Raw genomic sequence first — 9,972 nt, forward strand, 5'->3', positions numbered from 1 at the left:
CACATACACATACGTCCCGATTCACACCAATTCACACATTCACAGTTTAGTACGCACCTCATTGGTAGGAGGCGCTACAAACTCTGCTTCAACTTTCGTAAGAGGGAAGCTTGGCCCCCCTGATCGTATGTAGCTTGCCCCTGTTTCCTCTGTAAGTACGTTATATTGTTACTTCACTATTCATTTCATTAATTAATAACAATTAAATGTGTCTGTTAATCGAAGATTTCGTCAAAATGGAGCTCCAATTGTTGGAAAATATAAAGAAGTTCGGGTAAGTGATCAGAGGTTATAACTATCGGCATGTATGCGTTTTAAAGGAACTTGTTTTCTACACGAGTTCATTTAGGTTTAATAAAATGTAATTCTGATACTTAATGCCAGTTTCAGTACTCCTAATATTTGGCGAAATTTATTATTATGCAGGTATAATGGGGAGCTAACGGAAGCTACTAAATTCATGGAGTCCTTGAAACAGGGCCAGAAATCACCAGCATTTACAAAACTTGTAGCCTGGATCGCGGATGAAATAGCAATACTGAACGACATGGATGAAACTATCCATTCTATAGTGTCGCCAGACGATTCTAGCTCTTTCCTACTAGAATTAAGTTGTTTTCTTAAAGAACTGGGATGCATGAACGAAAGATTAATGACTGGCAATGTGAACGAGCGATTGGGGACTGAACAGGATAGGTTTGCCTTATTAGATTTTTTAGCAGCTGAATTAGCAGCTAGCAGATTAATAGAAGCTAGAAACCAAAAGGCTTCAACTTCCATGGATATTGAAGTTGTAAGTTATGAAAGTAACACTAGAATAATTATTCTACATTACAGTGTTTTCCTAAAACTGTATACGGTCCTTGCAGGAAGAAAGTGATACAGCGAAAGATCTGAAAGATATGTTAGTAGCGTTAAATTTTGAGAAACCACCAGACAATATCACTGCCGAGAAACTTTTCTCAAGACTGGAAGCCAAATTGACTGAAGTGTTAAAAACTGCTCCACGAGAGCTTGTAGGTGAACCACTAGTTACTAACGAATTCACGGAAAGAGAATGGAAAGATCTTGAACTTGTACAACAAGAGTTACACGATGAATATAGAATGCGTCGTGATATGTTACTTAAGCGACTGGACGTAACTGTGCAATCCTTTTTGGTAAGCGCGAGTGTATTACTTTCGATTGAAAATGATAGAACTACGTAAATTGAGAAACGTATTATTTGTGCTTTTGTACACAGTGGTCGGACAGAGTGAAATCTCGAGAAGCTGAATTAACTAAACAGTACGAGGAGACTAGGAAATTTTTAAGTGCAGAACCCAACATCACATTTGCTGATCTATTAGCAGCAAGAGATGATATCGCGATAATGGAGAAGACGAGCAACGCGAGTGTAAGGAAAAATACTCGAAGTGAAATCAACTCGATTATTATAGGAGAGGTACCAGACAGAGGTGGAAGACCGTACGAACAAGAGCCGCCACCACCAGAAATGCCACCATGGCAGAAGGACAGAGTACCAGGACCTTCGCCTGCTGGGTCAGTAGAGATTAACAGAAATAGTTCTATCTAGACACAGAATTTTAGAACAGATAAATATAATCTTTCAATGTTATTAATTTAGCGGAGGTCGTGGAGGTGGCAGAGGAGGTGGTGGTTACGGAGGAGGGGGAGGAGGAAGAGGTGGTGGTTATGGAGGAGGGGGAGGAGGAAGAGGTGGTTATGGAGGAGGGGGAGGTGGTTATAAAGGGATTCATGGAGGAGGTACTCCTAATACCTCTTCTAGTGATAGTAGAGGAAGCTTTGGCAGTGGCAATTCTAATAGGGGTGGAGGATATGGAGGTGGCTTCGGAGATAATAAAGTTCAAGGTTCCAACAGTTCCTCCAATAGTGGTGGATATGGTGGACAAGGAGGAGGGTACGGAGGAAAACAAGGAGGGGGATATAGTGGAGGGCAAGGAGGTGGACAGAGTGGCGGATATGGAGGAGGACAAGGTGGCGGGTACGGAGGAGAACAAGGTGGCGGATATGGAGGAGGGAAAGGTGGCGGATATGGAGGACAAGGAGGTGGATATGGAGGGCAGGGAGCTGAATATAGTGGGAGTCAAAGTGGTAGATATAGCGGAGGACAAGGAGGTGGATATGGAGGGCAGGGAGCTGAATATAGCGGGAGTCAAAGTGGTAGATATGGAGGAGGACAAGGAGGTGGATATGGGGGGCAGGGAGCTGAATATAGCGGGAGTCAAAGTGGTAGATATAGCGGAGGACAGGTTGGTAGATATGGAGGTGGACAAGGGGGTGGATATGGCGGCGGTCAAGGAACTGGAAATAGCGGAGGAAGATATGGAGGCGGAAATAACAGTTACAATACAGAAAACAGAGATGGAGGTAAGGAAGGGATAATGGATATAGAGGATTTCATCGGTGAAAAGATGCTGCAGGCAATGTTACTTAAATTATTGATTATCACTAATCTGAATACTCAGGATATGGTCAACGATACTCTGCACCGCAATCTGAGGCTAAAGGTGGACAGCAGTATCAAAGAGGTGGTGGCAGTGGCAGAGGAAGAGAAGGAGGCAGAGTTCAAGGAGGATGGAATCAAGGAAACAATTCCGATAATTATCAACGTGGTGGATATAATCGTGGTGGAGGCAGGGGAGAGCGACAGTACTGAAATAGCATATATGAAATATTATTATTTCGTTTTAATGATGATCATAAAAAAGCTTACATCACAAAGCATAATATCGATGAACTTCTGCATAACAAACTAACACTTAATTATTCAAGTAGTTGGTGTTATCTTCTCAAGTGCTATATAGCATATAAGACCAATAAGAACATCACCTCTACATAAAAAAAAAATTATGAAGTTTTATATTATTTTCGAAACTTACAAATTATTTGTAGTATTTGTGACAATGATTATTTATATACTTTGTAATGTCTTACACTGTCCGAAGTGTTGTTTCCGGCTACGTAATTGTATTTGATTCTTGTAAATACGAATTTATTTTGTACAATGAATTTACTAAAATTAACAATGTATAATTAAGGTAACATGCGTAGCGGTTAGAAACTGATGAATTGAATTATTTAATTGTATAAAATACGTTATTTAATATAGATTGCGTTTATACATTGTCAGCGGTTGCGCGTGCTAATTTATATTGCGTATGAGAATATATGGGATGCATATACAAACGCGAGCTTGATAATTAACGAACTGAATTGAACTTTGAAAGTTCGCAATACAATGTAAGAAAATTGCAGGAAATTCGGCGTTTTCATTTACCGTCAGCTGTAACTGAAACAGCACCACCCTCTCTACACTCCCCCTGGTCCATGGCCGCTCAGTGTCCTTTTAACAGCCGTCTGCAGACTACACGAATTCGATACATATACGAGAAAACAAAATGCCGACGAGTGCTTTCTGGATGAATCGTTGCGTTTATCTTGTTTTATTCGCATTCGAATGCCAGAAGTTTCGCGGCATGAGAATATTAAACTTAACATTAATGTGATTTGATATATCGCTTATAGAATTCGCGCAACCTACGTCACAGTTTACAAAACGGTGCAGCCTATGTGTCACCTCAGTTCTAAACGTCAGTGTTTTGTCAGTTAAAGTGTTATTTTTTTTACAAGTGCCGTTATCGATCAGTATAAAAAGAAGGATAGGTGTCATCGAGCAATGACACATTCGCAAGATACTTGATCGACTAGCATATCTCAGGTGTGTATGTACAGGCCGAAACGCGCATTTAATTTGTTGCAAATGTTTTTTCGTAGAGCAGATCGTACGAATTGAAATTTGTTTATAGACGCGTGTCGTTTATGCACGTATCAGGCAGTAAATAGTCATAGGAATAAATCTTATAAATATTGAATCGCCTATGCAGTAAATTATTTAAATATGAGATTGTTTAAGAGAACTGCTCGTTGGAGAGTAATATTTGACCGAATTTCAAATGCAAGGTACTTAAAGGAAGTTACATACGTGAATCGCAATCATTGATAAAAAAGAAGGATGTCTGGCGGAGAAAGGAAGAAGCGTGCCTGCGACAAAGGGCAAGGCTGGGAAGAAGCAGGAGCTGAATTTTATCAGGAAAGTTATCCTGCAGCTATCGAGGCAGATTTACAGCAAGCATTGCAAAGGGATCCTTCTCATATAGCCACTTTACTTCCGAGTAAAAAGTCACGTGTCGGTAAGTCTTTGATATGGATGAGAGCTTCAAGTAGACGTGGTTACTATATACGCACAATATTTTGATAACAGCTACAGCCAAACGAATACGTAATGATACGAAGACAACGCTGAGGAGACGCACTAGTACGAGGTCTCGGGGTACGACTACGTCGAGGCGCATGTCGGCGAATATTCATGATGCGGCAGTGTCTATGTTACCAGACTTATCTGAAAATCTGTCTAACGAAGAACGCACATGGGAGGAGATAATGCAAATAAAGGCAATGCCCATATGCATGGCGCAGAAGATACAATTAAAAAATCAGCTACAAGTATGTTATATAATTGTGATCGGTGATGTACAATTGTGTTAATATGCATTAGTAATAAACTACCGTATGCCTGTTTCAGAGTGCTACAAAATTAAGGTTGCAAGGCTTCGAACAGTTCAAATGGCAACGGAGGAAAGCTTGGCAACAATTTCGTATCAGAATGAAGGAAACTTATTCAAAAATGGAGCTGTGGAACGATAGCCTTAAAACGATTGGAGGAAATTTCGGAATGGGGATAGTAGCGTACTTTTTATTCATCAAATGGCTGATGTATCTGAATATTCTTTTATTTGCGATTATATTCTTATTCATCGTATTACCTGCAATATTATTGAATGTGCCGGAAGAAGAGTTGTGCATAAATTCTAACAGCACTCACAGCATATCTTGCTGCTCCGAGTTATACTGGAACGTAACTCAAGGAAGTAGTAGCATAACTAATATTGTACAGGACCTCGGTATTTTAGAATACACTTTATTGTTTTACGGTGCATACACTCATATGACTTATGACAATTCTGGCATATTTTATAATATACCGTTATCTTACATTTGTGCCACTGTCGGTGTCTTCATCTTTAGTTTGATGGCAATTGTTAAGTCAGCTGCCAGAGGCTTCAAGCAAAGAGTTGTCGAAAATGAGGGCCAATTTTACCAGTATTGTAACTTAGTTTTCGGCGGTTGGGATTATTGTATACACAACGAAAAGGCCGCGTCTGTGAAGCATAAAGCATTATATAACGAGATGAAAGCATTTTTGGAGGCTGAGAGATTGGAAGAGGAAAGACAAAATCGAACGAGAGAGGAGAAGACAAAATTTTTTTGTATGCGCTTGTTTATCAATTTAATTGTTTTAGCAGTATTATGCGGTTGCGGTGCATTCATTTTCTACATATTTAAATTTGCGTTCGATCAGGTGACGCCGCAAGCAGTTCAAACTTATAATGCAGCATACTTATCGTTACAAGGGATCGTTCAGGTGTTTTTTGAATTTCTCCCATACATATGCATTGTCGGTTTGAATTTGGCAGTACCATTCCTATTCAGATATCTGGTAACCCTGGAAAATTACAGTCCACCGTTTGTTGTACGCATTACGCTATTCAGGACTGTGTTTCTACGCCTCTCTTCTCTCATCGTTCTACTCGCGTCATTTTACAGACTAATTGCAAATGAAATCATGGATAATGAATGTACCGATACTGCTAGTAGACGACCACTGTGCTGGGAAACATTTGTAGGGCAACAATTTTTTAAACTTTACATCACCGATATCTTCCTTCAGTTTTTCATGACATTCTTCGTGAATTTCCCGAGGTCATTAATAGCAAGGCATACGGAAAACAAGGTCCTGCGTTTCTTTGGGGAGCAGGAGTTTGATTTACCAAAGAATGTGTTAGATGTTGTCTACTTGCAAGCCGTTTGTTGGCTTGGTTGCTTTTTCGCGCCTCTATTGCCTTTGGTTACAATAATCGGTACATTCTTCTTATTTTATATTAAGAAATTTGCTTGCTTAGTGAACAGTACCCCGTCGAGTAAAATTTACAGAGCGAGCAAATCGAATTCATTCTTCATGTTCATTTTACTAATATCTTTCATTTTATCCACGATCCCAGTCGGTTATTCTATAGCAGAAATAATGCCATCCAAGTCCTGCGGCCCGTTCAGAGGCTTGAGAACGGTATGGGCGTTATTGTTTCTAACGTTCTCACAGTTTCCTACCTGGCTTCAATCGATTTTATATTTCGTCGGCACTGCTGGATTCGGGGTGCCAGCATTTATCATTCTTACTCTACTTTTGTATTATTATTACGCCGTGTCAGTAGCGAACAAACACATGGTTACAGTTCTGAAGAATCAGTTAGTGCTGGAGGGTCACGACAAGCAATTCTTACTGAACAGATTGAGCGCTTTTATTAAGCAGCAACAAGATCAGAACAAATACCACCAAGATCAGACAAATGAATTAGGCACATTTTCATAAGCAAAATTACAAAGTTTAAAGTAACTTTTATGCAGCTGCTTTGAAAAAGCACAAATTAGCCAATGTATGATACGATTATCCATAAGATATATACAAATCATTTAAATTAATCTAATTTATCTTTGCCTTTTGTGCAACGACAAGACTGTCCAACTTGTTTCATTTTTTTTTTGCATATTCAAAAAGTGGTATTGAAAATACTTCCGTTGATATAATTATATAGTATTTAATTAAAAAGATAATTCCGGTACAGGGTTTTACAAAAGTTGCCAATATGGACAATATTTGCATCGTAACTTTTGCATTTACAAGTACCATTTGACTGCCAAAGAATTTTGATAAAATTTTTGCAATTAGTTCGAGTTTAATTTTAAAGGGATATAAATCTTTTATTACTTTGCTGGTACACATAATCCCAAATATGTTAAATAAAGAAACACCTAAAAATCAGGGTACAAAACGAAAACCGTGCAATAGTAGGAAAAGTTGCAGATTATTTACTATGTATGCGTAGCTTTAGTAACTATAAAGGATCTAAGATGCATTCAAACGGAGTAGCAGTAGGGATGTAAGGAAATTCTTTTTAAAATGATCTTTGTAAGGCCGTAGACAGAATAGTACGATTGGCTTCGTTTCGGTAGCGATACAGAATATTACAAACTCACCTTTTAATTTTATAAATGAATATTAGGGTGCTTTTGCTAAAATGAAGTGAAGTGATATATGGTGGACCTATTTTTAGATTAGCCGAGTATTAAAATTGTAATGCAGTTGTAAATAGGTTTTGTAGGTTGATTACAGGATCTTCAGAGATAAGGACATATTTTATGGTGGGGTGTTAAATGTGTACGTATAAGTACCCGTTAAGGGGTAATGCCACTGTAGAGCCCGGAAAGGCAGCCTGATTTTGAGAATTTTTTATGCGAATATAGTGAATAGAATACAAAATCTGTTTCAAGGCCTTTGTTGTACATACCTTGAAGTATGATCACAATTTTGTAAAAAAAAATTAAATATAAAATGGCGGCGCCACAGCTCAACAAAAGAAGCTTCTTCTGAAAAACAGGGTTCCGCCGCCGGAAAGATTTCTCCTTCAATTCTTGACCCAGAACAAAAAACCCAACATTTTTTAGTTATATGTAAGATTTTCTGTTTTTCAGAAGCTTTTTCTGTTGAGCTGCGGCGCCGCCATTTTATATTTAAAATTTTTTTAAAAAATTGTGATCATACTTCAAGGTGTGTACAATAAAGGTCTTCAAACAGATTTTGTATTCCATTCACTATTCTCGCATAAATAAATCTCAAAATCAGGCTGGTCTTCCGGGCTCTACAGTGGCATTACCCCTTAACCGAATGGATTATTAATTCGTACCAAATATTTCTATTTTTAAAATAGGCTGTTTCTTTATAGTAATGATTTTTATTTTAAATTTTATAACTCTGAAAGTGATTGCAGAAAGTTTATTATATATAGAAAGTATACTTAACATCTTCCGAAAGAGGCGTTAAGTAGATTTATTCGATGATCTTAATTTCTAAGTATATTGATCAGTTTGTAGTCTAAAAGGTGGAGAACTTCTTTCATCATTTGACACTGCCATTGTACATGAACACAGAATTACCTTAACTTTTCTATTCATATACGTACATGCATGTATAAAAAGTCTTTGTAGGAATTATATAGGTATGCAATACTTCTTACAAATAACCATTAACGATTTATAGGACTGCCAATGTACTTTACATAGTTTCAAAGAAAATGCATTTTATATGACTTTTATACAAACATGACCGCAAGCAGGTGCGTGTTTAATATCGCATGAATACAACTTTAACTAAGAGCCATAATCATCGACTATTAATTTATGATTATTATTCTATTTCTCTCGTACTATTTAAGAACAGTATTAAAAAAATATATACCTAGTATACTTAGGGACATGAAGCGTAACAAGGGAAATATCTTCTGTACCAAAAAGATGGATGCTCGAGTCTTTATTGTAACTTTTGTATATTTACAAAAGTAAGGACACAAAGTAAGAGCTATAATATTTATCCTACAAAAGACTGCACACTTTTTGAAACAGCTTTCCTAATTAAACCAAAAATCATTTGCGATGTTTACGTATTTCATAAGGAATTATAAGATGTCTGTTATGTATGACGAAAATATATGCTCATGATACGAAGTATGGTTAATAAACTATAATATGTATATAAAATATTTCTTTTTATTTATCTTTATATCAAAATACAAAAATCATTATAATTTAATTATGTAATTGGATTTTGTATGTCTTGCGTTGAAATTTATCGTTTTAACTATGGTTCTGTAGAATGTAGCTGGAAGAATGTATCATGATTGAATGTTAACTGTAAGCGATATAACAATATAGCAAAAAGGGGTTTCACTTAATTTAGCATCTGTTGACTTACTGCCTCAGCAATATCAATCCAGTCGAGTGCTGCTGCTAAAGCATCATTTTTAGATGGCAATTTGTCATAATTCCAATAGGTGAAGGATGAAAATGTCCCTGTAGAATACAAATTGCGTTCTACATTCTCCACTTCTGGTTTCTTGCGCTCAAGGAACGTGATGCCCTTGTATCCAGATGGTATTGTTATCTTCTTCCCTTGCAGTGGATATCCACGAAATGAAGAATTGTAATCTGCGTACAAGTAATTGTCATTTTAACCTTAAATTCTTCTACAATAATATCGCAAATTTCTTGGAGGGAAGTTATACAAACTACATAACTATCGATTTAAACAGTGCTACACAGTTTAAACGAATTAAAACTGTTACACCCGCGCGAGAAACTGTCGTTTACATACAAAACGCTTTGCTACGATAAAGACAAAACCGAAATTTAAGGAACTTACTTTCATCGTCAATTTTCTGAACATAAGGCGTGAAGTAAGACGAAACGTTCGCAGACTCGTTGCCATGAATTTTGCACGGCATTAAATGCATCACGTTCTCTTTTTCCTCTGATAAATCATGTTTCATATGCAGACGAATAGCCATGTTTAAACGGAAATGGCGCTACACTTTTTTGGCGGGAATACATTTAACATTTAGGGATATTTTTTATATTACTCCTGATAGAAATACAGTTCAGTAATTTATCAAGCCGATCCATTGCAAATTCAGACACAATTTAAACGTAACAACATCGAGCAATCACTTTCTTCCATGATTCTTAATTCTTTCAAGGTATATATTTCCCAACTTCGAGATAATCAATCAATGAACCAAAAGTGCGCATTAAACCAAGCTAAAACGAAAATGTTCAACACTTTCGGACCGTTGTTGCTTCAAGTCAGCGAACATTTCGAAATACAATAATTATTAACGAATTATGTGTCGAGCAATCTTTAGTGGGGATTATCCCCACTCACGTTCAAGCGAACGAAGTGGGGGAAAATCTACCACCGTTGAGCGACGCGCACACGTAGCG

The 9,972-nt window shown here is 37.4% G+C and overlaps 3 protein-coding genes across 7 annotated transcripts; 2 read left to right on the forward strand and 1 right to left on the reverse strand.

Moving 5' to 3' along the window:
* The first annotated feature begins 102 nt into the window (after positions 1 to 102).
* On the forward strand, positions 103 to 3,283 carry LOC143373582 (protein FAM98A). 3 transcript variants are annotated; one of them, XM_076820990.1, is made up of 11 exons: positions 103 to 151; positions 226 to 274; positions 427 to 793; positions 870 to 1,160; positions 1,244 to 1,542; positions 1,628 to 1,689; positions 1,741 to 1,974; positions 2,023 to 2,115; positions 2,161 to 2,277; positions 2,341 to 2,391; positions 2,490 to 3,283. In XM_076820990.1, exons 2-11 carry the CDS (start codon positions 237 to 239, stop codon positions 2,678 to 2,680), a joined length of 1,743 nt encoding a protein of 580 aa, XP_076677105.1. In that variant the 5' UTR covers positions 103 to 151; positions 226 to 236; the 3' UTR covers positions 2,681 to 3,283. The 3 variants fall into 3 exon arrangements, with proteins under 3 accessions (XP_076677105.1, XP_076677108.1, XP_076677107.1); XM_076820993.1 differs by lacking the exon at positions 2,161 to 2,277 and having other exon boundaries at positions 1,741 to 1,998; positions 2,068 to 2,139; XM_076820992.1 differs by lacking the exon at positions 2,161 to 2,277 and having other exon boundaries at positions 2,023 to 2,139.
* Positions 3,284 to 3,393: 110 nt separating this feature from the next.
* Positions 3,394 to 8,122, forward strand: LOC143373581 (transmembrane channel-like protein 7). 3 transcript variants are annotated; one of them, XR_013086487.1, is made up of 5 exons: positions 3,395 to 3,742; positions 3,985 to 4,214; positions 4,286 to 4,527; positions 4,607 to 7,361; positions 7,845 to 8,122. XR_013086487.1 is itself a non-coding variant. In XM_076820988.1 (4 exons), exons 2-4 carry the CDS (start codon positions 4,037 to 4,039, stop codon positions 6,509 to 6,511), a joined length of 2,325 nt encoding a protein of 774 aa, XP_076677103.1. In that variant the 5' UTR covers positions 3,394 to 3,746; positions 3,985 to 4,036; the 3' UTR covers positions 6,512 to 7,227. The 3 variants fall into 3 exon arrangements, 2 of the variants coding, with proteins under 2 accessions (XP_076677103.1, XP_076677104.1); XM_076820988.1 differs by lacking the exon at positions 7,845 to 8,122 and having other exon boundaries at positions 3,394 to 3,746; positions 4,607 to 7,227; XM_076820989.1 differs by lacking the exons at positions 3,395 to 3,742; positions 7,845 to 8,122 and adding an exon at positions 3,753 to 3,907 and having other exon boundaries at positions 4,607 to 7,227.
* Positions 8,123 to 8,724: 602 nt separating this feature from the next.
* On the reverse strand, positions 8,725 to 9,652 carry LOC143373584 (ribonuclease H2 subunit C). Its single transcript, XM_076820994.1, has 3 exons — positions 9,395 to 9,652; positions 8,948 to 9,180; positions 8,725 to 8,854 (listed from the first exon to the last, which is right to left on the reverse strand). Exons 1-3 carry the CDS (start codon positions 9,537 to 9,539, stop codon positions 8,834 to 8,836), a joined length of 399 nt encoding a protein of 132 aa, XP_076677109.1. The 5' UTR covers positions 9,540 to 9,652; the 3' UTR covers positions 8,725 to 8,833.
* Positions 9,653 to 9,972: the final 320 nt, after the last annotated feature.

The sequence above is a fragment of the Andrena cerasifolii genome, chromosome 9 (assembly GCF_050908995.1).
Source record: "Andrena cerasifolii isolate SP2316 chromosome 9, iyAndCera1_principal, whole genome shotgun sequence".
Classification (NCBI taxonomy): domain Eukaryota; kingdom Metazoa; phylum Arthropoda; class Insecta; order Hymenoptera; family Andrenidae; genus Andrena; species Andrena cerasifolii.

Bases quoted from the DNA above. Each gene is read 5' to 3' on its own strand.
- LOC143373582 (XM_076820990.1), top strand. From the start codon at position 237: ATGGAGCTCCAATTGTTGGAAAATATAAAGAAGTTCGG. The intron at 1,543-1,627 runs GTCAGTAGAGAT...TTATTAATTTAG, and splicing joins CCAGGACCTTCGCCTGCTGG to CGGAGGTCGTGGAGGTGGCA. The intron at 2,116-2,160 runs GTAGATATAGCG...GAGGGCAGGGAG, and splicing joins ATATAGTGGGAGTCAAAGTG to CTGAATATAGCGGGAGTCAA.
- LOC143373581 (XM_076820988.1), top strand. From the start codon at position 4,037: ATGTCTGGCGGAGAAAGGAAGAAGCGTGCCTGCGACAAAGGGCAAGGC. The intron at 4,215-4,285 runs GTAAGTCTTTGA...TTTTGATAACAG, and splicing joins GAGTAAAAAGTCACGTGTCG to CTACAGCCAAACGAATACGT. The intron at 4,528-4,606 runs GTATGTTATATA...TGCCTGTTTCAG, and splicing joins AATTAAAAAATCAGCTACAA to AGTGCTACAAAATTAAGGTT.
- LOC143373584 (XM_076820994.1), bottom strand. From the start codon at position 9,539: ATGGCTATTCGTCTGCATATGAAACATGATTTATCAGAGGAAAAAGAG. The intron at 9,181-9,394 runs GTAAGTTCCTTA...ACTTGTACGCAG, and splicing joins TCAGAAAATTGACGATGAAA to ATTACAATTCTTCATTTCGT. The intron at 8,855-8,947 runs GTAAGTCAACAG...ACATTCTTCCAG, and splicing joins GGATTGATATTGCTGAGGCA to CTACATTCTACAGAACCATA.